The sequence below is a fragment of the Lynx canadensis genome, chromosome B1 (genome assembly GCF_007474595.2).
Source record: "Lynx canadensis isolate LIC74 chromosome B1, mLynCan4.pri.v2, whole genome shotgun sequence".
NCBI lineage: Eukaryota > Metazoa > Chordata > Mammalia > Carnivora > Felidae > Lynx > Lynx canadensis.
This window is the reverse complement of record NC_044306.2, coordinates 43110884-43136147: the sequence shown is the minus strand read 5'-3', so window position 1 is coordinate 43136147 and position 25264 is coordinate 43110884. Positions and strand designations below refer to the sequence as shown.

The window sequence follows — 25264 nt, the reverse complement described above, 5'->3', positions numbered from 1 at the left end:
TTTGGGGGGTTGTTTACAATGCTAGTAACATTGACAAGGTCCTTCAAAACCGCAAGAATGGACAACATTCAAGTTGTAAGTGATTTATAAGCCTTTCCTTATATCATGATTGCTAAAGACATCCAAAAAAAGTAACAATGTCCAGCCTCTAATTCAAGGGGTAGAAAGTTATACTTTGCTACACTCCAAAGTGCCATGATACAGGAACAGAAATAATGTAAAGCAATTTGCATTTTCCCTGCTTTTTGCCTGAAAGTTTAGCACATTGGTCACTGCCCACTTTCTAATAACACTTGAATCATAATTTTAATGTTTACTAAAATGTTCATTTCAATTCTTTTTTCATTTCCTTGATTTTTCTACTTCAATAATGCTATTCATCAACCTGCCTCAGCCATCAGCTTCTATAATTATACATTATAATTGACTGCTACTATAATATCACTCTTCCATACTCTAATATTCAAGCATTACAATCTTAGACTACTTTTTTTTTTGTACACCAATCTCTTTCCTCATTTCCAGTCTTCCTTATTTTATGCCATCAAGATTTTTATCCATTAATTATATCACTGCTGCATTAACCTCCAAAATGTACTCCACTCTTCCTTACAAACCATGTGTATTATGGTTCCCCATTATTGCATTATTGTCACTCCTTTGCAAACATCCTCAACTCACTTGCCATTTTTTCCCTTTAATGGTCTCCCTGGAAAAGCCTCGAACCTGGTTAAATTGAAATGAACAAGTAATCTGTTTACAACTAGAAGGAATACACAATAGGGAATGCTGTCACTTTAATTTCATAAATCTCCAAACTTCATCATGCCTTTCCACTTTTGATTGGTTACTTTGCTGACTCATATTTCACAGACAAAATAGAACTAATCAGGGGAGAAAGTCCACAAACTTTTGTCATTTTACCAAATATTGAATTTGGAATTTGTAATAATATTCTCTACTTTCCTTGATGTTAGTAAGAATGAAATGGTGCTCCAATCTAACATTAGAACTCTGATTGTGTACATTACCACTCACCCACTCAAGGATGTGACAATAAAAAACCAAGCTCACATTATCAATTTTCATCAGGAAATACATGTTATTCTATATTAAAAACAAATAAAACAGTTAACAGTTTCTCTTCTTTTAGCTAACACACCAATATTTTTCTTTAATTTATAACACTTCTTGAAATATTTGTTTGTATTTACTGGTCCCAATTCCTCTCTTAATATTCTGTCTTTAACCTGACCAATCTCATTTTTATTCCTATTTTTATCCCCCAAATTAATTATAATGCAAAATTTATTTCTACCTTTCTAAATTAACTATTTCATTCAAAGAACTAATAATACTACTTTGAAGCATTTGATAGGAATTGCTGGCAAATTTTATCAAATGCTTCTCAGCATCTATTATTACATCTGTTATGCAGGTTTTCTCCTGCAGTTTGTTGATGTAATGGATAATGTTTACATATTTTATTGATGTTGCACATTAGTTTACTGGAAAACTACTCTGCTTCATCATCACATATTATTCTTTGATATATTGCTGGAATCTATTGACTAATATTTATAATTTTTGCTTTTATATTAATAACTATGGTTGTTTTATAGTTTTGTTAAATAGATCAATTAACACAGAAGAAACCTAAAGACGATTAAAAGACTAAGATTAAAAATTTCATCAGGAGCTTATGAGCTCACAGCCACATTTTATCTAAATTTTATGTAACTGATGATTAGATTCTAATCTAGTGGTTTCAAACTTTGGTATGAATAAGAATCACTTAGGAAACTTGGTGATAAAACCAGCGACACACACCCTGCTGTCCTTCAACAAACCTCGGTTTGTATATTCTTTGTTCATTTTCCAGGTGATTCTGACACGTACCAAAACCTGAGAACTACTTTCTAAACTGTTCAGAAAGTTCCTAATTCATCTTATAGAAACAAAGGAGTTAATACCAAAAATCTAATGAGGCTAGGACCTTTTTACCTTTTTTTTTAAATATGAAATTTATTGTCAAATTGGTTTCCATACAACACCCAGTGCTCATCGCAACAGGTGTCCTCCTCAATATCGATCACCCACTTTCCCCTCCCCCCACCCCCCATCAACCCTCATTTTGTTCTCAGTTTTTAAGAGTCTCTCACGCTTTGGCTCCCTCCCTCTCTAACTTTTTTTTTCTTCACCTCCCCCATGGTCTTCTGTTAAGTTTCTCAGGATCCACATAAGAGTGAAAACATATGGTATCTGTCTTTCTCTGTATGGCTTATTTCACTTAGCATAACACTCTCCAGTTCCATCCACGTTGCTACAAAAGGCCATATTTCATTCTTTCTCATTGCCATGTAGTACTCCATTGTGTGTATAAACCACAATTTCTTTATCCATTCATCAGTTGGTGGACATTTAGGCTCTTTTCATACTTTGGCTATTGCTGAAAGTGCTGCTATAAACATTGGGGTACAAGTGCCCCTATGCATCAGCACTCCTGTATCCCTTGGGTAAATTCCTAGCAGTGCTATTGCTGGGTCATAGGGTAGATCTATTTTTAATTTTCTGAAGAACTTCCACACTGTTTTCCATAGAGGCTGCACCAGTTTGCATTCCCACCAACAGTGCAAGAGGGTTCCCCTTTCTCCACATCCTCTCCAGCAGCTATAGTCTCCTGATTTGTTCATTTTAGCCAACTTTTTACCTTTTAAAAACATAAATCAAATTGTATCAATCTCCTGCTTAAGATTTTTGATTAGTTTTTCTTTTATCTGTTTTTAATTAATTCAGGTATAATTGACATATGACATTGTATTAGTTATAGGTATATAACATAATGATTCAGTATTTGTATATACTGTAAAAGGGCCACCACCATAGGTCTAGTTAACATCTGCAGCATACGGATCCAAAAAGTTTTTTCCTGTGATGTGAACTTTTAAGATCTATTTTATTAGGAACTTTCAGATACGCAGATATTATTAGCTATACATACTATACATTACATCCCCATAACTTACTATTTTATAAATGGACGTTTATGCCTTTTGATACTCTTCACTCATTTTGCCCATCCCTCACCCCCTCTTCTGGAAATCTCCCAATTTTTTCTCAGTATCTATGAGCTTTTTTTGTTTTTTAAACTCCACATGTAAATGAGATCTTAGGTATCTATTTTTCTCTGTATGACTTAATTCACTTATTAATTCACTTGGCATAATGTCCTTAAGGTCCATATATGTTGTCACAAATGGAAAAAAAATCATTCTTTTTATGGCCAAATAATATTCCAATGTGTGTGTGTGGGTGTGTGTGTGTGTGTGTGTGTATGTGTGTACCTCTCACAAGTTCTTTATCCATTCATCCACTGATGGACAATTACATTTTTGCCATATCCTAGCCAGCATTTCTTATCTCTTGTCTTTTTGATAACAGCCATTCGAGCAGGTGTGATGTTCTGTCTCACCCTTTAAGTGATTTTTTCATTTTTATTCTGTGCCCTTTAAGTGATTTTTTTCATTGTTAATGTCATTATTTGTATGTTTGTATGTATATTTGCCATTTTGACTTTTTCTGTTTCATAACTCTTTGTTCCTCCTCTATTATCTCTTTTTGACATAAGTGCATATTTCTAGTTTTTAATGTCTTAAAAATTATCTTTTTATTAGAAATAATTGTTTACTCATATGCCATTGTAAGAATACACAGAGATCATTGTTTGGGATAGAGCCATTGCCTCCAAACAAAAACTTTTATTCTGAAGTTTTTACTCTTGAGTATCTCAAGCCATCCTGTTCTTTTATTCAATCCTGCAAAATCTGTGATTTTGCCCTATCCTAATTTTAACACACTTTTAAACAACTACTCTCTTAATTTCTTTGATGTTGTTTCTGCCCTAGCTGCTATCCAAAAATTATACTCTAAGTCTTCTTTATTAATTGCACATGAGTGAGCTTCTAAATTTGGAATTGAAACATTTACCATAGCTTTGTTATCTCAAATGTTGGCATAAAGTGCTTGAATTATTGATTGTTCACCTTAATTTATTTCTGTGTGTTTGTTGATTTGTGTTGTTTATGACTATTTATCACCAATAGTGTTGGTTTTCTTTTTTACTGAATAAAATATATATTAAAATAAAAAGAATATATAGAGATCCCATGTATCCTTTATTTTTTCCAATTTTTAGCATCTTAAAATATTATAGTACAATATTACATCTACGATATTGACATACATAGTCAAGAAACAGAATAATATGAATATGAGGATCTGTTGTGTGGCCTTTTCAGAGCCACACCCACTTCTGTTTCATCTCTCTTCATCCCACACCCACTTCTCTTTCATCTCTGAAAACAACTACTCTGTTCTCCGTGTCCATATTTTTAATTTCCAAAATGGAATATAAATGGAATCATTCAATATATAACATTCTTGGATTATCTTTTCTCATAAGCCATCCTGGAGGTTCTTCTAGCCTTAACTACCTCTTTTTTTAAGAAATATTTATTTATTTTTGAGAGAAACAGCGCAAGCAGGGAAGCGGGCAGAGAGAGAGGGAGGCAGAATCCGAAGCAGGGTCCAGATTCTGAGCTGTCAGCACAGGGTCTGGCGTGAGGCTTGAACTCATGGACCACAAGATCATGACCTGAGCTGAAGTCGGTCGCTTAACTGACTGAGCCACCCAGGTGCCCCTAGCCTTAACTACTTCTTAAACAAACTTTAAAGTCAATCTTCCTGCTCTTAGTGCCAATTTCTCTTGAAGAAAAACTTATGTAGCCAATCTCAGTATTTTAGAGTCTTCAAGGTGAATTAGATTGCTGGTGTTTCACTTAAATTTCTTAAATCTGCTTAATCATTTATCACTTACTTGTTCTTCAGTTTTCAAATTTTGTGTTTTGTTTCTTTCATTTGTGCTTTTGAAAATTTAATTTTCTGTTAATTGCTTTTAATAATTTAACACTTTTAATTTTTTAATGAGGTTTCAGGAAGGCATGGTTCTGAATGCATGTATTCAATCTATAATCTTTGTTCTTCACATTTAGATATTATATTTAAAATAATTTAATATTTATCTTTGGGGAAGAGAGAGAGAGAGAGAGACAGCAGGGAAGGGGCAGAATGAGACAGAGACACAGAATCTGAAGCAGGCTCCAGGCTCTGAGCTGTCAGCACAGAGCCCAATGCGGGGCTCAAACTCAGGAACCACAAGATCATGACCTGAGCAGAAGCTGGTTGCTTAACCCACTGAGCCACCCAGGCACCACTTAAATCTTATAGTTTAAAACTAAGATTTTCTCTCAATAATTATTATTTATTTGATAGTAAAACATATCTTATTTGTAGTATCTTATTTCAAATTGAGATATAATTGCCATGTAACATTATATTAGTTACAGGTGTATGGCATAATGACTCAGTATTTGCAAAATATGTATTGAAAAATGACCACCACACATAGTTACACTTTTTTGTAATGAGAATTTTTATGATCTACTCTTTTAGCAACTTTCAAATATGCAATACGGTTTAATTAACTATAGTCATGATGTCGTACATTAATCCTCAGGACTTACTTATGGTATAACTGGAAGTTTGTGCCAAGTGATCAACTTCGCCCATTCTCCCACTCCTTATACCCCACCTCTGGAGACCATCAATCTTTTTTCTATATCTGTGAGTTTGGTTTTTGTTTTGTTTTGTTTTGTTTTTAGATTCCACTTATAAGTGAGATAATTCAGTATTTACCTTCCACTGTCTGATTTATTTCACTTAATCAAATGCCTTCAAAGTGCATCCATGTTTTCACAGACGGCAAGATTTTCTTCTTTTTTTATGCCTGAATAATATTCCATTGCACACATACACCATATATTCCTTCCCCATCTGTTTATGAACACTTAGATTGCTTTAATGTCTTGGCTATTATAAATAATGCCACAAGGAATCTGGGGGTGCATTTCTATTTTTTGTGTTAGTGTTTTTATTTTACTTGGACAAAAGTCCAAAAGTGGCACAGTTAGATCATATGGCAGCTCCATCTTTAATTTTTTGGGGAAACTCCTTACTGTTTTCCACAGTAGCTGTTTGCATTCCAACCAACAGTCCACAAGGGCTCCTTTTTCTACACATCCTTGTCAACACTTGCTATTTCTTGTCTTACTTAAAACAACTATTCTAATTGGTGTGAGTGATACCTCATTGTGGTTTTGATTTAGATTTTCCTGATGGTTATTGATGTTGAGTACCTTTTCACGTGCTTCTTGGTCATTTGTATATTTTCTTAGGGAAAGTGTCTATTCATATCTTCTGGCCCATCTTTTAATTGGATTATTTGCTTTTTTTATTGACTCGTATGAGTTGTTTTTATATTTTGTATATTAACCCATTATGTCTTTTCCCATTTGGTAGGTTGCCTTTTCATTTTGTTCATGCTTTCTTTTGCTGTGCATGGCCTCTTTAGAATGATGTAGTCCCCCGTGCTTAATTTTGCTTTTGTTGCCTTTACTTTAATTTTTTTTAATGTTTATTTTTTGAGAGACAGACAGAGACAAAGTGTGAGCGGGGGAGGAGCAGAGAGAGACAGAGGGAGCAGGGGCGGGGGGAGGAGCAGAGGGAGACACAGGATCTGAAGCAGGCTCCAGGCTCTGAGCTGTCAGCACAGAGCCTGACACAGGGCTCAAACTCATGAACTAAGAGAAAATGATTTGAGCCAAAGTCGGACGCTTAACTGACTGAGCCACCCAGGTGCCCTTGTTTGCCTTTACTTTAGATGTCAAATTCAAAAAGTCATTACCACTTGATATGAAAAAACTTACTGGTATGTTGTCTTTTAGGAGTTTTATGGTTTCAGGTCTTACATTAAAGTCTTTAATTCATTATGAGTTATATTTTTTGTATGACATAAGATAGTGGTCCAGTTTCATGCTTGGATGTGCTATGTGGTTTTCTTAACATTATTTATTGAAGAGACTGTTTTCATACATTGTGTATTATTGACTCCTTTATGATAAATTAACTGACTATAAGGCATGGATTTATTTCTGAGCTATCTGTTCTATTCCATTGATTTATGTGTCTGTTTTATTTTATTTAAAAAAATTTTTTATGTTTATATTTGAGAGAGAGAGACAGAGAGAGAGAGAAACAGTGCATGAGAGCAGGGAGGGGCAGAGAGAGAGATGGAGACAGAATCTGAAGTAGGCTCCAGGCTCTGAGCTGTCAGCACACAGCCTGACGTGGGGCTTGAACTCAGGAGCCGGGAGATCATGACTTGAGCTGAAGTCGGATGCTCAATCAACTAATCCACCTAGGCACCCCATGTGTCTGTGAATGATCCACCCAGGCACCCCAGCTGTCTGTTTTAATGGCAATATCATACTGCTTTGATTACTATAGCTTTGTATTATATTTTGAAATCAGGGAGCATGATGCCACCAGCTTTATTCTTTTCAAATTTGTTTCGGCTATTTAGGGTCTTTTGTGGGTCCACACAAATTTCAAGACTCTGTTCTATTTCTGTGAAAAATGCCATTGGAAATTTTATAGGCATTACATTGAAACTGTATATTGCTTTGGGTAGTATGAACATCTTTACAAGGCTAATTCTTCTAATTCATGAACATGATATATATTTCTATTTTTGTGTGTCTTTCTTTTATCATTGTCTTACAGTTTTCAATGTACAGATCTTTTACCTCCTTGTTTAAACTTATTTCCAGGCATTTGATTCCTTCTGATACAAATACAGATGGAATTGTTTTCATAATTTTTCTTTCTGATTGTTTGTTATTAGTGTATAGAAAAACAACAAATTTTTCCATAGTGACTTTTTTATCCTGCAACTTCACTGAATTTTAAAAATTAGTTCTAACTTTTTTTGTGTGCATGCAGTCTTTAGGGTTATCTATGCATCACATCACGTGATCTACAAATAGTGATAATTCACTTCTTCCTTTCCAATTTGGATGACTTTTTTTTTTCTTACCTAGTTGCTCTGAGTAGGATTTTTGATACTATGGTTAAATAAAACTGATGAGAGTGGGCATCCTGGTCTTGTTCCTGATCTTAGACTAAATGTTTTCAGATTTTCCCAGATGAGTATAATGTCAGTTACAGGCTTGTCATATATAGCTTTTATTACGTTGATGTACATTCTCTCCATTCCCACTTTGGTGAGAGTTTTCATTATGAAAGGATGTTGAAATTTGTCAAAATGCCTTCTTCTGCATCTACTGATGATTCTTCATCATCTGAACATATGATTTGTGTCCTTCATTTTGTTTATGTAGTGTATCATATTGACTGATTTGCAGATGTTGAACCATTCTAGCATCCATGGAATAAATCCCTACTGATCATAGTGTATTTCATTTTAATATGCTGTTGAATTCAGTCTGCCTATATTTTTTGAGGATTTTTTTTGCATCTGTGTTCATTAGGAATATTAATAAAAGTTTGTAAGTTTAATAATGCTTAAAAACTAATAAATTCATAATTTAAACAGTTTCTTATATTTTTCAGTACAATCATATGGGTTCTGATACTATTGTTGTCACTCAAAAAATCTTCCAGTTGATTGGACTGACCAATGCTGTAAGTTTTTGCTTTTAATTCTTTTCTATTTGCTTCTGTTGCTTAAACAATTCCTATACATTTTATTTTATGCCATTGCCTGAAAACACATGATATATGAAATAGGCCAAATAATATAACATTTTAAGTTTCAGTTTTCTGAGTAGGAATAAGAATAAGAATAAAAATTTATATATATACCTAATTAAGTTATGGTAATTATTTTTTAAATGTTTGTTTACTTTTGAGAGAGAGAGAGAGAGAGAGAGAGAGCATGAGAGGTGGAGAGGCAGAGACAGGGAGACACAGAATCTTAAGCAAGCTCCAGGCTTCACGTTATCAGCAGAGCCCAATGCAGGGCTCGAACTCATGAACCACAAGATCATGACCTGAGCCGAAGTCAGACTCTTAACCAACTGAGCCACCCAGGTGCCCCAGGTTATGGTAATTATTAAATTGATAAAGCACTTCACACAGGGCTTGCTTAAGTACAAGCATTTCAAAATGTTAATTATTACTTGTTTTATACTCTATAGGATCCAATCCATGCTTAGCAGTTCTGTCATTTAATATTTGTCATCAGTGTAGTGTTTATTGTTATAGATAAATCCCCAAATCTATTTAAACCATAATATTTGAGCATATTTTCTTTATGTCTTCTTTTTTAGATTTTTACATCATTTAATATTACAATAATTCTCTCTTCATTGGAACTTTGGATAGATGAAAATAAAATCCCAGTAACTGGAGATGCTAATGAATTATTACACAGATTTTTAAAGTGGAAAAGATCTTATCTTGTTTTGCGTCCACATGATGTGGCACTTTTACTTGTGTAAGCATATTTTAGCTTTACTAAATCTTATACAAAGAAAACATACCTATATTTGACCTAATTTCTGTCAGTTAACAGGCCTTTAGGGGAAATGTGTCATTTTTTCCTAACATACAATATCATGTGCATATTATTTTTCAAAACACAGGTTTTATAGCAGAATTATTGATGTCAATCATTCTATTTATTTTTTGTAGTTAAAACTCACTCCTTCAATATTGTTATCATTGCTTTCTTAGAGTGTATAACATATCATTAAATTCCCTAACTATCCTTGAAATAGTAACAATGTCTATCTGAAGAAACATAAATGATGAATGTAGTTACTAGGTCTTCTTTTTAGGCTTTATTTGCATAGGATAACAAAAAATCCCAAGATTATGGAGGCACTACTGTATATTTTAATCTCTAATATACCATATTTACATTGTTGTGCATTTACAAAAATATAAGACCCTCCTATTTAATAAGTACTTTGTTCTTCTCTTATCAATATTCAGGATATATATAATATGTTACTATACTATATCAAAATAATATATACATATTTAAAAAATTATAATAATTTAAATTATTTCCTGTCCCACAAATATGCCATTTGCGCAACTCTGGCTGCCTAATTCTGATTAATGAGAAACTTCAGTCCATAAGGTGTCTCTGTCCATTTAACTTATCAATTGTATTGCTTACGCTTTCTAATTGTAAGGGATTTTATTTATTTTTATTATTTTGATACACTAGGAATTATTTATTTTTTAAGAAATACTACATAAAGAAGAATCTTATTTTCTAAAAATTCAATATGAAAATAACATTCTATTATCTGCTTTTAAAATGTATTTCATTTTTTAAAAAAGAAGCAGATACATTTAGTCACTTCCAAGCTTTGTTACCCTATGTTAGGTGGAAATATTTACAAATTTATAATACAAATATGCAAGACAAAAAATTTATTAGGCAAACTTAATAGTAGTTGTGATAAATTTTACAAAATTATATGATTATGATCTTTTTTTAAAACTTAAGTTACAGAGAAAAACCAAATTATGTTGGTGCAACCTTTCAAGGGAAGATGTGTGATAACCAGTATGGAGGCGGTGTTGCTCTGGTATGGTATGGTTTAATTTGTTTGGCTAAGATGTATAAATAGAATGCTATTTAGATTAATATATAGTTAAATATTCCTTATTTTATTATTTCTATGTATATTAACAGTTGCAAATGATATTAGGGATCTTTGTCCTTGCTGCTTATTACAAATGCTTGAACTATAAGAAGTTCTTATTGAACTTAATAATATAAAATTTTTATAATTTTCTTCTTGTGAGTTTTTAGGAAGCTAAAGCAGTGTTATAAAAGGCTCATGAATTTTTCATGTACTCAATATCTAATCATTGATTGATTTTAATTTCAAGGTTAGATTTTGATTATTTCCAAGTATAACAAAATTATGAACAAGATTAAAATTAAACTTTTGAAACCATTTATCAATTGCCTTAAAATGCTTCATGGGGCATAGGTGAAGAATAACAGAATTGAATGTCCTAATTGGCATTATTTAAGTAGCAAATCTTGGTGTATTTAAAATTGGCATGTTTTTGCCTCTATGTCCTAATGCTATGGTTATTCTGACATACAGAACTGGCCTTCTGAGGATTAAGGAGTGCACCTATTGTGATGAGCACTGGGTGTTGTGTGTAAGTGTTGAACCACTAAGTTGTACACCTGAAACTAATTTTACACTGTTAACTAACTAGAATCTAAATAAAACTTTAAAAAAACACTCTTTAAATTGATTTTCAAAACACAAGTGAAGACATAAAGAATTGAACCAATCAAATGGTGACACAAATTTCATCTTTACAATTCATAAATCACAGTTTGGAAAAGGTAGCTTATATTTATGACACATCATTACCTAGTCTCATGAGCTTGAATTAGACTGATTTACCTAGTCACTTTCAAAACTGAAAATCATAAGATCCTCTCATGGAGCAGGACCTTAAATGATTAGCAAAAAATAGAACATAACTCAGTCTCTTTTAAAGCAGGTTAGCTACCAAGTGGAGGGAAATGCCATCATTTACTAGAAAGTATGTGGATCATGGGAGAAGCAATCAAAGAAGATCCCTTTCTTATCCTCCATACTTTGTTGGGATAATCATTGCCTGACCCTTTTCTGGAAAAATCATTAGCAGCCAATATTTGTAGGAGTGATATGTCAAAGAAAAACAATTGAGGTTCTGTCCTCCAATGTTTATTTTTTATTTTTATATTTTTCAAGTCTTAATTTAAATTCCAGTTAGTTAAAATATAGTGTAATATTAGTTTGAGGAGTAGAATTTAGTGATTCATTACTTACATATAATACCTGTTGTTCATCACAAACAGTGCCCTCCTTAATACCCATCACCCATGTCTCCCATTTAGCCCACCCCCTCCACTGTCCTCCCCTCCAGCAACCGTCCATTTGTTCTCTATAGTTAAGTATGTTTCTTGGTTGGCCTTTCCCCCATGTTCATTTGTTTCATTTCTTAAATTCTACATATGAATGAAATCATATGGTGTTTGTCTTTCTCTGACTGAATTATTTCGCTTGGCCTAATATACTCTAACTGTATCCAAGTTGTTGCAAGTGGCAAGATTTCATTCTTTTTTTTTATGTTTGAGTAATATTCCATTGTATATATACCACATCTTCTTTATCCAGTCATCAGTCAATGGACAATTTGGGCAGTTTCCATAATTGGCGATTATTGATAATGCTGCTATAAACATCAGGTTGTATTTGCCTCTTCAAATCAGTATTTTTGTACCCTTTGGGTAAACACCTGTGGTTTTATGTGGAATCATAGGGTAGTTGCATTTTTAACTTTTTGAAGAAACTCCATACTGTTTTCCAGAGTAGCTGCACCAGTTTGCATTCCCCCAATAGTGTGAGAGTGTTTCCTTTTTTTCCTGACAGATGTGAGGTGGTGTCTTATCATGGTTTTGATTTGTATTTCCCTGATGATCGGTATGTTGGTATCTTTTCAGGTGTCTGTTAGCCATCTGGATGTATTCTTTGGAAGAATGTCTATTCATGTGTTCTACCCATTTCTTAACTGGATTGTTTTGGGTTTTGTTGATTTGATAAGTTGTTTATAGGTTTTGGTACTAACCCTTTATCAGATAATGTTGTTTGAAAATATCTTCTCCCATTTCAAAAGTTTGTGTTTTAGTTTTGTTGATTGTTTCCTTCACCGTGGTGAAGATTTTTATCTTGATCAAGTCCCAATAGTTCATTTTTGCCTTTGTTTCCCTTGCCTCCAGAGACCTAAATAGTAGGAAGTCTATGGCCGAGGTCAAAGAGGTTGCTGCCTATATTCTACTCTAGGATTTTGATGGTTTCCTGTCTCACATTTAGATCTTTCATTCATTTTGAATTTATTTTTGTGTATGTAAGAAAGTGGTTTAGTTTTGTTATTTTGCATGTTGTTGTTCGGTTTTCCCAGCACTATTTATTGAAGAGACTGACTTTTTTCCATTGAATAATTTTTCTTGCTTCCTTGACAATGAGTTGATCGTATAGTTGTGGGTCCATTTCTGAGTTTTCTATGTTGTTCCATTGATCTGTACGTCTGTTTTTGTTGTTGTTGTTTGTTGTTTTTTTTTTTTTTGTTTTGTTTTGTGTTTTGTGCCAATACCATGCTGCCTTGATAATTACAGCTTCGTAATATATCTGGAAGTCCAGAATAGTGACGTCTCCAGGTTTGCTTTTCTTTTTCAAAATGGCTTTTGGTATTCAGGGTCTTTTGTGGTTCCATACAAATTTTAAGATTGTTTGTTCTAGCTCTGTGAGAAATGCTGGTGATATTTTGATGGGAATTGCATTAAATGTGTAGATTGCTTTGGGTAGTATAGACATTTTAACAATAGTTCTCTCAATCCATAAGCATGGTATGTTTTTCCATTTCTTTGTGTCCTTTCAAATTCTTTCATAAGTGTTCTATAGTTTTCAGAGTATAAATCTTTTACCTTTTTCTGTATCTATTGAGAGGATCATATGGTTCCTATCCTTTCTTTTATTAATGTGATGTATCATGTTGATTGATTTGTGAATATGAACAACACTTGCAGCCCAGAAATAAATACCACTTGAATGATTCTTTTAATGTACTGTTCTATTCAATTTGCTAGTATTTTGTTGAGACGTTTTGCATCCATTCGTCAGGGGTGCAGGCCTGTAATTCTCTTTTAGTGAGGTCTTTGGTTTTGGGATCAACATACTACTGGCCTTGTAGAATGAGTTTGTAAATTTTCCTTCTGTTTGTATTTTTTGGAACAGTTTGAGAAGAATGGGTACTTTGAGTTTAATATTAACTCATCTTTAAAAGTTTGGTAGAATTGCCCTGGGAAGCCATTTGGCCATGGACATTTGTTTGTTGGGAAATTTTTTATTACTGATTCAAATTCTTTGCTGGTTGTGGATCTGTTCGAATTTTCTACTTCTTCCTGTTTCCATTTTGGTAGTTTATATGTTTTTAGGAATTTATCAATTTCTTCCAGATTGCCCAATTTTTTGACATATAATTTTTCATAATGTTCTCTTATAATTGCTTTTATTTCTGTAGTGTTGTTTAAGATCTCTCTCATTCATGATTTTATTTGAGTCCTTTATCTTTCTTTTTTTATAAGTCTGTCTAGGAGGTTATCAATTTTATTAATTCTTTCATGGAACCAACTCCTGGTTTCATTGATTTGTTCTCCTGGTTTTTATTGTTGTTGTTGTTTATTTGTTTATATATAATTTATTTTCATTCTAATCTTTATTATTTCTCTTCTGCTAGTATTAGGGTTTATTTGTTGTTCTTTACCTAGCCCTTTTAGGTGTAAGGTTAGGTTGTGTATTTGAGATGCTTCTTGTTTCTTGAGGTAGAACTTTATTGCTCTATACTTCCCTCTTAGGACTGCTTTTACTGCATTCCAAAAGTTTTGGACCACAATTTTTTAATTTTTGTTTCCATGTATTTTTAGATTTCTTCTTTGATTTCCTGGTTGTCCCATTCATTATTTAGTAGGATGTTCTTTAACCTCCATGTATTTGTGGTCTTTCCAAATTTTTTATTGTGGTTGATTTCAAGTTTTATGAAATTGTGGTCTGAAAATACACATGCTACAATGTCAATCTTTTTGTACTTGTTGAGGTCTGATTTGTGACCTAGTATGTGATCTGTTCTGGAGAATGTTCCATGTGCATTTGAAAAGAATGTGTATTCTGCTAGTTTAGGATAAAATGTTCTGATTATATTTGTTAAGTACATCTGGTCCATTGTGTAATTCAAAGCCATTGTTTCCATGTTGATTTTCCACTTGATCTGTCCATTGATATAAGTGGGGTGTTAGAGTACTCTACTACTATTGTATTATTATCAATGAGTTCTTTTATGTATGTTATTAGTTTTTTTAAATATATTAGAGTTTCCAAGTTGGGGTCATATATATTGACAATTTATTGATCTTGTTGGATAGACCCCTTTGTTATTATAGAATGCCCTTATTCATCTTTCAATACAGGTTCAGTTTAAAATCTATTTTGTCTGATATAACTACTGAATATTGATACTCTGGATATCTTTTAATTCCATTAGCATGATAAACCATTCTCTATTCCCTCAATTTCAATCTGCAAATATCTTTAGGTTTAAAATGAGTCTCTTGTAGGCAGCATATAGATGTGTCTTGTTTTTTTATCCACTCTGACACTTTATGTCTTTTGATTAGATGATTTAATCAATTTATATTCAGAGTGGTTATTGATAGATATCAATTTAATGCCATTGTATTATCAGTAAAGTAATTGCTTCTGGAGATTTTCTCTGTTTCTTTCTGGTGTTTGTTGCTCTTGGTCTTTCTTTCCCATTCAAAGAGTCTCATTTAATATTTTTTGCAGGGTAAGTTTAGTGGTCATACACCTGTTTAGTCTTTGTGTGGGAAACTCTTTATCTCTCTTTTTGTTCTGAATGATAGCCTTGCTGGATAGAATACTCTTGGGTGCAGATTTTTCCCATTCAGCAGATTAAATATATCATGCCATTCCTTTCTTGTCTGCCACATTTTTGTGGAGTGATCTGCTGCTAACCTTATTTGTGTTCCCTTGTAAGTTAAGGACTTCTGTCTTGCTGCTGTTAGGATTTTTTTTCTTTATCTCTATATTTTGCAAATTTAACTACAATATGTCTTGGTGTTGGCCTGCTTTTGTTGATTTTGATGGGAGTTCTCTGTGCCTCCTGGATTTGGATGTCTGTTTCCTTTCCCGGATTAGGGAAGTTTTCAGCTATACTTTGCTCAAATAAACCTTCTGCCTCACTTCCCTCTCTTCTTCTGGGCTCCTATGATGCAAATGTTATTATGCTTTATGGAGTCACTGAGGAACCTATGGCAATATTTGTGATTCAATATTTTTCTTTCCTTCTTCTTTTCAGCTTCATTACCCCCCCCTCCAAATTTTATCTTCTATATCACTTATTCATTCCTTTTCTTCTTCCATCCTTGTAGTAATTACAAGTCATTTTCACATTTCAGTTATAGCATTTTTTACTTAGGTCTGACTTGTTTTTTAGGTCTTTTACCTATGCAGTAAGGGACTCTCTGGTGTCTTTCTCAAACCCAGCTAGTATCCTTATGATTGTTGTTTCAAATTCTTTATCAGACTTCTTTGTTTCAATTATATCCCTGGCCATGACCTTTTCTCATTCTTTCTTTTGGGATGAATTCCTCCATCTTGGATTTTATCTAGGTCTCTGTCTTCTGCGTGTTAGGAAATCCCGTTATATTTTCTGCTCCTGAGAGTAATGGCTTTATAAAGAAGAAGTCATCTACTGTCCATGACCTGCCACTTCAGGGTGTGTCTCTGTTATGCTGTGTCAACTCTGCTGCTGTGTTTTGGCTGTTCTTTCCCTCAAGTCAGTCCTCTGCAGAGTTTTTCCTTGTCTGCAGTGTAGAGTGTTTGGACCTTGTCTAGAGTGTGATGAGTTGTAACTAGTTGTGCTCTTTTCTGCTTGTTAAAAGAGACCTAATGCTATTTCCACTAGAACTGAAACTTTGCCAAGCTCTAAGGTCAGTTATATATGGTATGTGCTAGGAGTTTGTGCTAATCTCCTAGGGGAGGGGTCAGCTACTCTGGTTCTCAGGCACACCTGATCTAGAAAAGCAGCACCTACAGAATGCATTGGGTGAGGCTTGGTATAAGCAGTTTAAGCAGTCACTTTTGGCACTGTGTTGCTTATTGAAATTAGTTTATGCTGAGGGACAGTGGAAAGAAGTGGCACCAGCCACTTCCCTCAATCTGGAGAAGTGAATTCATGCCTGCTACTGTCTGGGAAACCCTCCCAGAAGAGCAAACAAGCTCCGCTTGTGTGTACCAGGCATTCATCAGATCCCTGCCTTCACCCTGACTGCGTTCAGGACATTTGCCCACCCAGGAGTACAGTGCATATGTGTTTTATTTCAGGCAAGCAGGCTGAGTTTTAAAACTCCCAACTTTAGGGACCTGGCATGGCAGGGCTCACACTATTCCTCTGGTGGAGGATCTCACTTTGCTGGTACTGATGCAAGTTTGTTCCAAACTGGCAGTCACACCAAAGCACAAGTGGGTAGATTTTGGAGTAAAGCACAGCAGAGAATCAGTGTCCAGATTATCTGCCCTCAGTAGGTGTCTCTGTACCTATGTTGAGTAGCAGGGAAGGGTAATGGTGCCCACCAGCTCTTTCATCCCTGGAGAGGCAATTCCACCTCTCTCAGATTCACTCCAAGAAAGAGGAACTGTCTCTCCCAGTGCATCCCAGGGGATCCTTAGATTGTTTCATCTACTACTGAGCTATCTGTTCTTCTCCATAGTAGCAATGCAGCACCCACTGGGCTCCACACAAGCCAGATCCTGGACCTCTAAAATTCCAATCTTTGAGCCCTACTGGTTGTAAAAACTCATGAAAATCAGCCCTTCTTGTTTTCCCAGTTAATATCCTTGGGAAAATATTTCCCTTGTGTGTTCCCCTGTGTGCTCTTTTCTGTGTCTTGCCTCCCTCTGTGACCAGGGCCCCCTCCCTTCCATAGCAGCCATGATCCTTTCCTTCTCCAAATCACATCTCTACACTTCATACCTTCCATGATGTGGCCTCTTCTCTCCCTCTAGTTGTGAAATTTGTTCTGTCAATCCTCATATTGATTTCTTGGGTATTCAGAATGATTTGATATTTATCTAGCTGTGTTCGAGGGATGGGGCAAGTCTAGGGTCCTCCTATTTCTCTGCAATCTTAGCTCCTTTCTCTCTTCTTATGTTTAAACACCCATAACCCTCCATACCTCATCTTCCTAGGCTGTGGAATAAAATCTAAGATCTATATCCCTCTAATGCTGCTCTTTCTTAAAAGTTTATAGATGAAACCACAACCCAGGTGATTTTTGGATGAATAGAAGCATGTAATAATAGTTAAAAGAAGATGTTTTATGTCTTGCAACTCTTTTTCCTGGGACTCATCCACTTGTCACTCACAAATTTGCTCATTCACAAGGACTGACACAAGCTAGTTCTTGGTCTCAAGGTTGCTATACATTATATATTACCAGACACGTTATCTGTTGACCTCAATTATGGACTGTGTAGATCCTGAGTAGTAAACTTCCTCAGAAGAAAACACAGCACACAATACATACCACTTGAAGCAGAACTATTAGTAGTTATAGAAACTTCAAAAAAAGGTATAAGGTATCATAGAAAAGGGTTTGTTGGAAATATTAAGTACAAAAATATAATAATAATTATAATAAATTACACAAGATGTTAGGTTAAATCAGAATCAGAACCTTTCCCAGAAGACATCAGAAATATTATAAGAAAGGTAAAATAAAAGTTAAGAGATGCGGATTATTGAAGTAGAAGTGCCAATATCTAGATATTAAGAGTAATGTAGATAATAATTAAAAAGTCATAAGAAAACTTTTGAAGGAAAGAAGAAAATAAATTTCACCACTTTATAGCCACTATCAGATCAACAAAATCCTTAGGCCAACAAATTCCTTCTGGAGTCTCCCCATGATCCTTTATGCTGGATCATCTGGCAGGAGGGGAGAAAACTGGGTTGTCAGATGAAAGGAAATAAAAAGTCAAAATAGAATAGATAAAAAAATGCATGCTGACAATGATATAAAAATATTAAATACAAAGAAAAATGGCTTTGTTTCCAAAAAAAGAACTCATATAATAAAAAAGAAGTTCCATTGTGGGAAAAATCACATTGAATAAAAAAAGTGTATTCTTTTTACATACATAAAAGTACTTTAAATAGATATAATTAGTATCTAAAAAAATTCATTCAAATATAAAATTTTTTGTCACATGTGAATAAGAACAATTTCGTTCTTTTTTCCTCTCTAATACATATGTATTTAATTTAATTTATTTTCCTGTTGAATTCATGAGGATCTTAATAATATTCAGTGGAAATAGTAGAACAATGTTAGTTGAACTTATAGTAGACATTCTTTTTTTTTTTTTTTTTTTTTTTTTTTTTTTTAATTTTTTTTCAACGTTTTTTATTTATTTTGGGACAGAGAGAGACAGAGCATGAACGGGGGAGGGGCAGAGAGAGAGGGAGACACAGAATCGGAAACAGGCTCCAGGCTCTGAGCCATCAGCCCACAGCCTGACGCGGGGCTCGAACTCACGGACCGCGAGATCGTGACCTGGCTGAAGTCGGACGCTTAACCGACTGCGCCACCCAGGCGCCCCATAGTAGACATTCTTGTATCATTCTTGATTTTAGGAAAAAAACTTTCAATATTTCACTATTAGGTATTATGTTTTCTAGATTATTATAGACACTTTACAATGTAATAAGGAGGCTCAGTTTTATTTCTAATTTTCATAGCTTTTCAAAATGTATTTTATTTTATATCTCATCTTTAATTTTTAAAAGAGAAATTAATCCCATTTAAATTTATTTGAAGTTTTTTTTCTGTCCCAGTTTAGTAGCACAAATTTTTTACTAGTTATTGACACACTCATGTAGATATTTTTCTTACTTTTTTGAAATGTTGTCTTTCTTATATAAAATTAAATTTTCCTGTGTAATATTATAGAGATGTCAATGAAATCCTAATCAAAATCTCAGCAGGCTTTATTTTTTTTTTCGTAAAAATTGACAACCTGATGCAAAAGTTTTGTATACAAATATATTTTAAAAAGATAAAAAATAAGTTTTGAAATTGAGGAAAAGCAGAAGATAAAAATTTCTGAAAACTACAGTAATTAAGATATTGAAGTGTAAATAAATGGATCAATGTAACAAAATAGGAAATCTAAAAATAGACCCAGACATATATATAATCAAATGATTTTTGACAAGTTGTCAAGGCAATTTCAGTCATACAATAAAAAAAAGAGTAATAAAATTAAAATCACATCTTCATAAGAAAATTTAAATCAAAAGCATTGTTGGGGCACCTGGGTGCCTCAGTCAGATAAGTGTCTGACTCTTGATTTTGTCTCAGGTCGTGGTCTCCTGGTTGATGGGATCCAGTCCTGTGTCAGGTTCTGTCCTGACATCATGGAGCTTCTTGGAATTCTCTCTTTCCCTCTCTCTCTCTCTGTCCCTGTTCCTTCCTCCACTTCAAAATAAATAAACATCTAAAAATCAATCAAAAGCATTGTTTAAGAGAACATGATGGGAAATTGATAATATCTAAAGACATTACTAAGGTAATTAATGCTAAAGGAAAGGGGGAGTAACGTCAGAGTAGTTAAGGGAAATTAGTACCTAATGAACCTTGCAGAAAATAAAGCTGAAAATCAGTGAACTAATTATCCAATCTAAAATATGTGAAAAGATAGAAACAAAATAACATTAAAACATATGGAAGCCAGGAAATAGTGAACATAAAGCAAAAATCTATGCAAGACAGACTATATATAGGTAGGATAGAAATATTTCAAAAAAACACAAGGCCTTAAAAAACTAAAAACAATTACATTTCTGGCAAAACTATTTTTTATAAAATAGAGTAGAAATTCATTAATAAAATTATAAAAATAAAGAGGAAATACTACAGGGGCGCCTGGGTGGCGCAGTCGGTTAAGCGTCCGACTTCAGCCAGGTCACGATCTCGCGGTCCGTGAGTTCGAGCCCCGCGTCGGGCTCTGGGCTGATGGCTCAGAGCCTGGAGCCTGTTTCCGATTCTGTGTCTCCCTCTCTCTCTGCCCCTCCCCCGTTCATGCTCTGTCTCTCTCTGTCCCAAAAATAAATAAATGTTGAAAAAAAAAATTTTTAAAAAAAAAAGAGGAAATACTACAGATGTAGATAACATTAAGAAGATAATAGAAAGAGTTATGAAAAACAAAATTTAAAATGTAGACAAATACTACATTGTTAATGGAAGTCCATAATTTACTAAAAGTTGCACAAGAAGAATTAGAAATTCAGAAAAACACCAAATTATTAAAGGAATTAATTTATTATTTAAAAAATCACATAAGGAAAATAAACAATGCTTTTAGGCATTCTATGCAATTTTAAGGGAACTGATTATTTCAGTCTTATATGTTTATAGAAAATAGACAAAAGAGGGGCGCCTGGGTGGTGCAGTCGGTTAAGCGTCCGACTTCAGCCAGGTCACGATCTCGCGGTCCGGGAGTTCGAGCCCCGCGTCAGGCTCTGGGCTGATGGCTCGGAGCCTGGAGCCTGTTTCCAATTCTGTGTCTCCCTCTCTCTCTGCCCCTCCCCCATTCATGCTCTGTCTCTCTCTGTCCCAAAAATAAATAAACGTTGAAAAAAAAAATTAAAAAAAAAAAAAAAAGAAAATAGACAAAAGATAAAATACTCTACAGACTTGGAAATCAGAATTACCATAATACCAAAAGAAGATGGAACACAAAAGGAAATTAGAGAATAATTTATCCACAAACATAGAAGAGAAGCAAAACCATAAATCAAAAATCCTAACCAACTGAACCTAGCAGTTTATAAAGATAATAGACCATGCCCAAGGTGATTTTGTCCAAAGAATGAAGGATCATTTAATCTTAGAAAATCTATTTACATCATTTAACTGAAGGTACTGTCATAATATTATTTCAGTTAATGGCATTTACTAGTCAGAACACAGATGAGGATAATATAGTAAAAATTGATGGGATGTAGAGTGGGCTATTTTAGCTAAGGTGATCAATCAGAGAAAAACTTTGAGGAGAAAATATTTGAGAGGAAGCATGGATGATGAGGCAAAGGCAGTTATGGCAAGGTCTAACAGAGCCCACCAGAAAGATCATTAAATTCAAAGGCTTTCAAATGGAAATGAATATCATGAATAAGATGGCCATAAAAATAGTAATTTTATTGAAGTCAGAAAGCTTCTAGTTATATAGGGTCTTACAGATCTTGGTAAATGATTTTGGATTTCATTCTCTTTGCAATGAAAAAGTACTGGAAGTTTTTAAGCCCACCAGAAGTATTTTTCTTATGGGAGACTAATTGTTGAGCAATAAGGATCCAAAGCAAGGAGACCAGATAGAGACAGTTGCAGGTGAAAGATATAAACTGGTGTTTTATACTTGGATGTGTGAGTAGATTTTGTCCATTATATATTATGAAAATAGAACAAAAGGACATACCAACTTATTGAATACATAGTATGTATGATAGAAGTATAAATGATTATTCCTCAGATTTGTCTTAAAAAACTAGGCAGAGGAACAGGGACTAAGAAGCATAGGTGAGGTAGAAGTGTAGAAGAGTATTACTTTGAACGTGAACTTGTAAAGTTAGAATGATGATTAATTTTATATGTAAGGTTGGAAAGTTTTGATGAAATTAATATTTAAATTGATAAAATTTGAGTAAAACACATTGTCCTCCATAACATGAGGGGGCCTCATCCAATCAATTGAAGGCCTGAATAGAACAAAAAGATCGTCCTTCTCAAGCAAGAAGGAATTCTTTAGTAGACTGCCTTCAGATTTCATCTGCACCATGGTGTTCAGCCTGCTGGCCCTCAAGCTGGAACTGCATCATTGGCTCTCCTGGGTCCTCAGGCTGCTGACCCACTCTGCAGGTTTTGGACTCACCAGCTTCCATAATTGCGTGAGCCAATTTCTTATAATACATCTCTTTCTCTCTGACTTTCTCTCTCTCTCTCTCTCTCTCTGTTATTGGTACTATTTCTCTGGAGAGCCCAAATTAATTCAATGGCTCCTACATAAACATAAAATATATATATACTTAAACATTAAAAGATACATGCATCATAGAGATGATGATGATGATAGATGATAGATAGATGATAGATAGATATAATATAGCTTTGTGGGACTGATTTGCTAAATTCACACGCTTCTGTTATCTCCCTGGTACATTTCACTTGTGGCTGCTCTTTTTAGTTCAAGCAGTGGAGGCCAAGGCAGTGGAGAACAGAGTATGAGAAAATAAAACTACTTTATTTGGTTTCAAACTCTTGAACCCACAGCTTCACCAGAGGAAGGGAAAAGTGCTCCTCTTTCAGAATTTTGTCTTTGTAATTTCCCCCTTTTGGCCACTTTGGTGCTGCTACAGTCACTGAAGAATCATCTGATGGATGGGGAATGAAAGAACAGAAGGAATAGGAAAAAGAAACAGGACATTTTCACTTTTCCCTGAGATTTAAGAGTTTCCTTTCCCACTCTTCAATTCAGAACTACAGAATTTCTCCTGGTTCTCTGCACTACAGTGCTCACTTCCAAATTCAGACTATTTTGCTTTTAGGCCAGGAGAGACCAACTAACTGGTACTTTGGGTGTTTGTTCTTCCCTTTTGAATGCTGATACTTTCAGGCTTGTCAAATACTTTCTCTCTATTCTGTCCAGGTTGAATAGTTGAGTTCAAGTGGGAGAGATAGACTGGCATTTGTTTACTCCATCTTTCTGGTAATGGAATCTGTACATTGAAATTTAAACAATGAAAATTTATACAATGTAAATACTAAACAAAAACAATTTATCTTGGGTATATTAATAGCAAATAAAGTAGACGTCTTAATCAGGTTGGGCTGCCATAGCTAAATAACATAGATTAAACAACATTTATTTTCTTATAATTCTAGAGGCTGGAAGTCTGAGATGAGAGTGCCAGCATAGTCAGATTCTGGTGAGAGCTCTCTTTCTTGCTTTCAGGCATCCACCTTCTCTTGTGTCCTCACTTGGTGGGGAGGAGTAGGGAAAGAAATAGAAAGAAAGAGATCTTCTTTTTTAAGGCCACAGTTTTATCAGATGCCCATATTTAACCTTAATTATTTCCTGAATACCCTGTCTTCAAATACAATCATATTGGTCACACTGGAGGCTAGGGCTTCAACATAGGATTTTGCAGCAGACACAATTCAATCCATAGCAGTAGACTTTAAAACAGGATGTGTTATGAGCAATAAAGAAGAATATTAAATGATGATCACAGGAATTGAGAGAAAGACATAGCAATTATAATGTTGTATGCACCTAATTACGTTGCTTCAATATATATAAAGCAAATGTGACAGAATAAAATAAAAAAGACATCCATAATAGTACTTGAGAATGAAGAAAAATCTAAATCAGCAGTGCCCTATTTTCCATTTTGTTGAAATGTATTTAAAGGTTGTATACCAAAGAGCAGCAGAATATTATTTTATTTCTAACTCCATCAAAGTATATTTAATACAAAAATTTATACATGTTTAATGTATACACTTTGATGAGTTTAACATCTGCATAAATCTATACCATCACCACAAACAAGGGAATAAACATACCCATCACCTACAAAAGATGTCTTCTGTTCCCTTGCTTTTTATTATTTACCAAAATAAATAATATAGTGATAAATAAAGTAGTATCAATATAAGATGATTGAAATCTTACAGAGAATATTTTCTTTCTTTTTCTGAGATAATTAATTGTCTTTATTTATTTTTTAAATATAATTTGTTGTCAAATGGCTAACATACAGTGTGTGCAGTGTGCTCTTGGTTTTCGGGTAGATTCCCGTGATTCATTGCTTACGTACAACACTCAGTTCTCATCCCAACAAGTGCCCTCCTCAATGACCATCACCCATTTTCCCCTCTCCCCTGCACCCCCCATCAACCCTCAGTTTGTTCTCTGCATTTAAGAGTCTCTTATGGTTTGCCTCCCTCCCTCTCTGTTTGTAACTATTTTCTTCCCCTTCCTTTATCCCATGGATTTCTCAAGTTCCACATATGAAGGAAAAAATATATCTCTTTCTCTTCCTGACTTATTTCACTTAGCATAATACCCTCCGGTTCCATCCACGTTGCTGCAAATGGCAAGATTTCATTCTTTCTCATTGCCAAGTAGTATTCCATTGTATACATAAACTATATCTTCTTTATTATTCAAAAGGTGATGGACATTTAGGCTTTTCCCATAATTTGGCTATTGTTGAAAGCACCACTATATACATTGGGGAATATGTGTCCCTATGAGTCAGCACTCCTGTATCCTTTGGATAAATTCCTAGTAGTGCTATTTCTGGGTTGTAAAGTAGTTCTATTTTTAATTTTTTGAGGAACCTCCATACTGTTTTCCAGAGCGGCTGCATCTGTTTGCATTCCTACCAACAGTGAAAGAGGGTTCCTCTTTCTCCACATCTGCACCAGCACCTGTAGTTTTCTGAGTTGTTCATTTTAACCACTCTGCCTGGTGTGAGGTGGTATCTCAGTGTGGTTTTGATTTATATTTCTCTGATGATGCGTGACATTGAGCATCTTTTCATGTGTCTGTGACCATCTGGATGTCTTCTTTGGAAAAGTGTCTATTTATGTCTTCTGCCCATTTCTTCACTGAAT

At 34.3% G+C, this 25264-nt stretch overlaps 1 protein-coding gene across 1 annotated transcript in view; it reads left to right on the top strand.

The window, feature by feature from the left end:
• Positions 1-25264, top strand: part of ADAM2 (ADAM metallopeptidase domain 2) — a 146518-nt gene that overhangs the window by 45095 nt on the left and 76159 nt on the right. The window contains exons 8-10 of the mRNA XM_030311871.1: positions 8530-8601; positions 9249-9415; positions 10442-10523. Coding sequence (XP_030167731.1) covers positions 8530-8601; positions 9249-9415; positions 10442-10523 — 321 coding nt within the window. The remainder of the gene's footprint in view (positions 1-8529; positions 8602-9248; positions 9416-10441; positions 10524-25264) is intronic.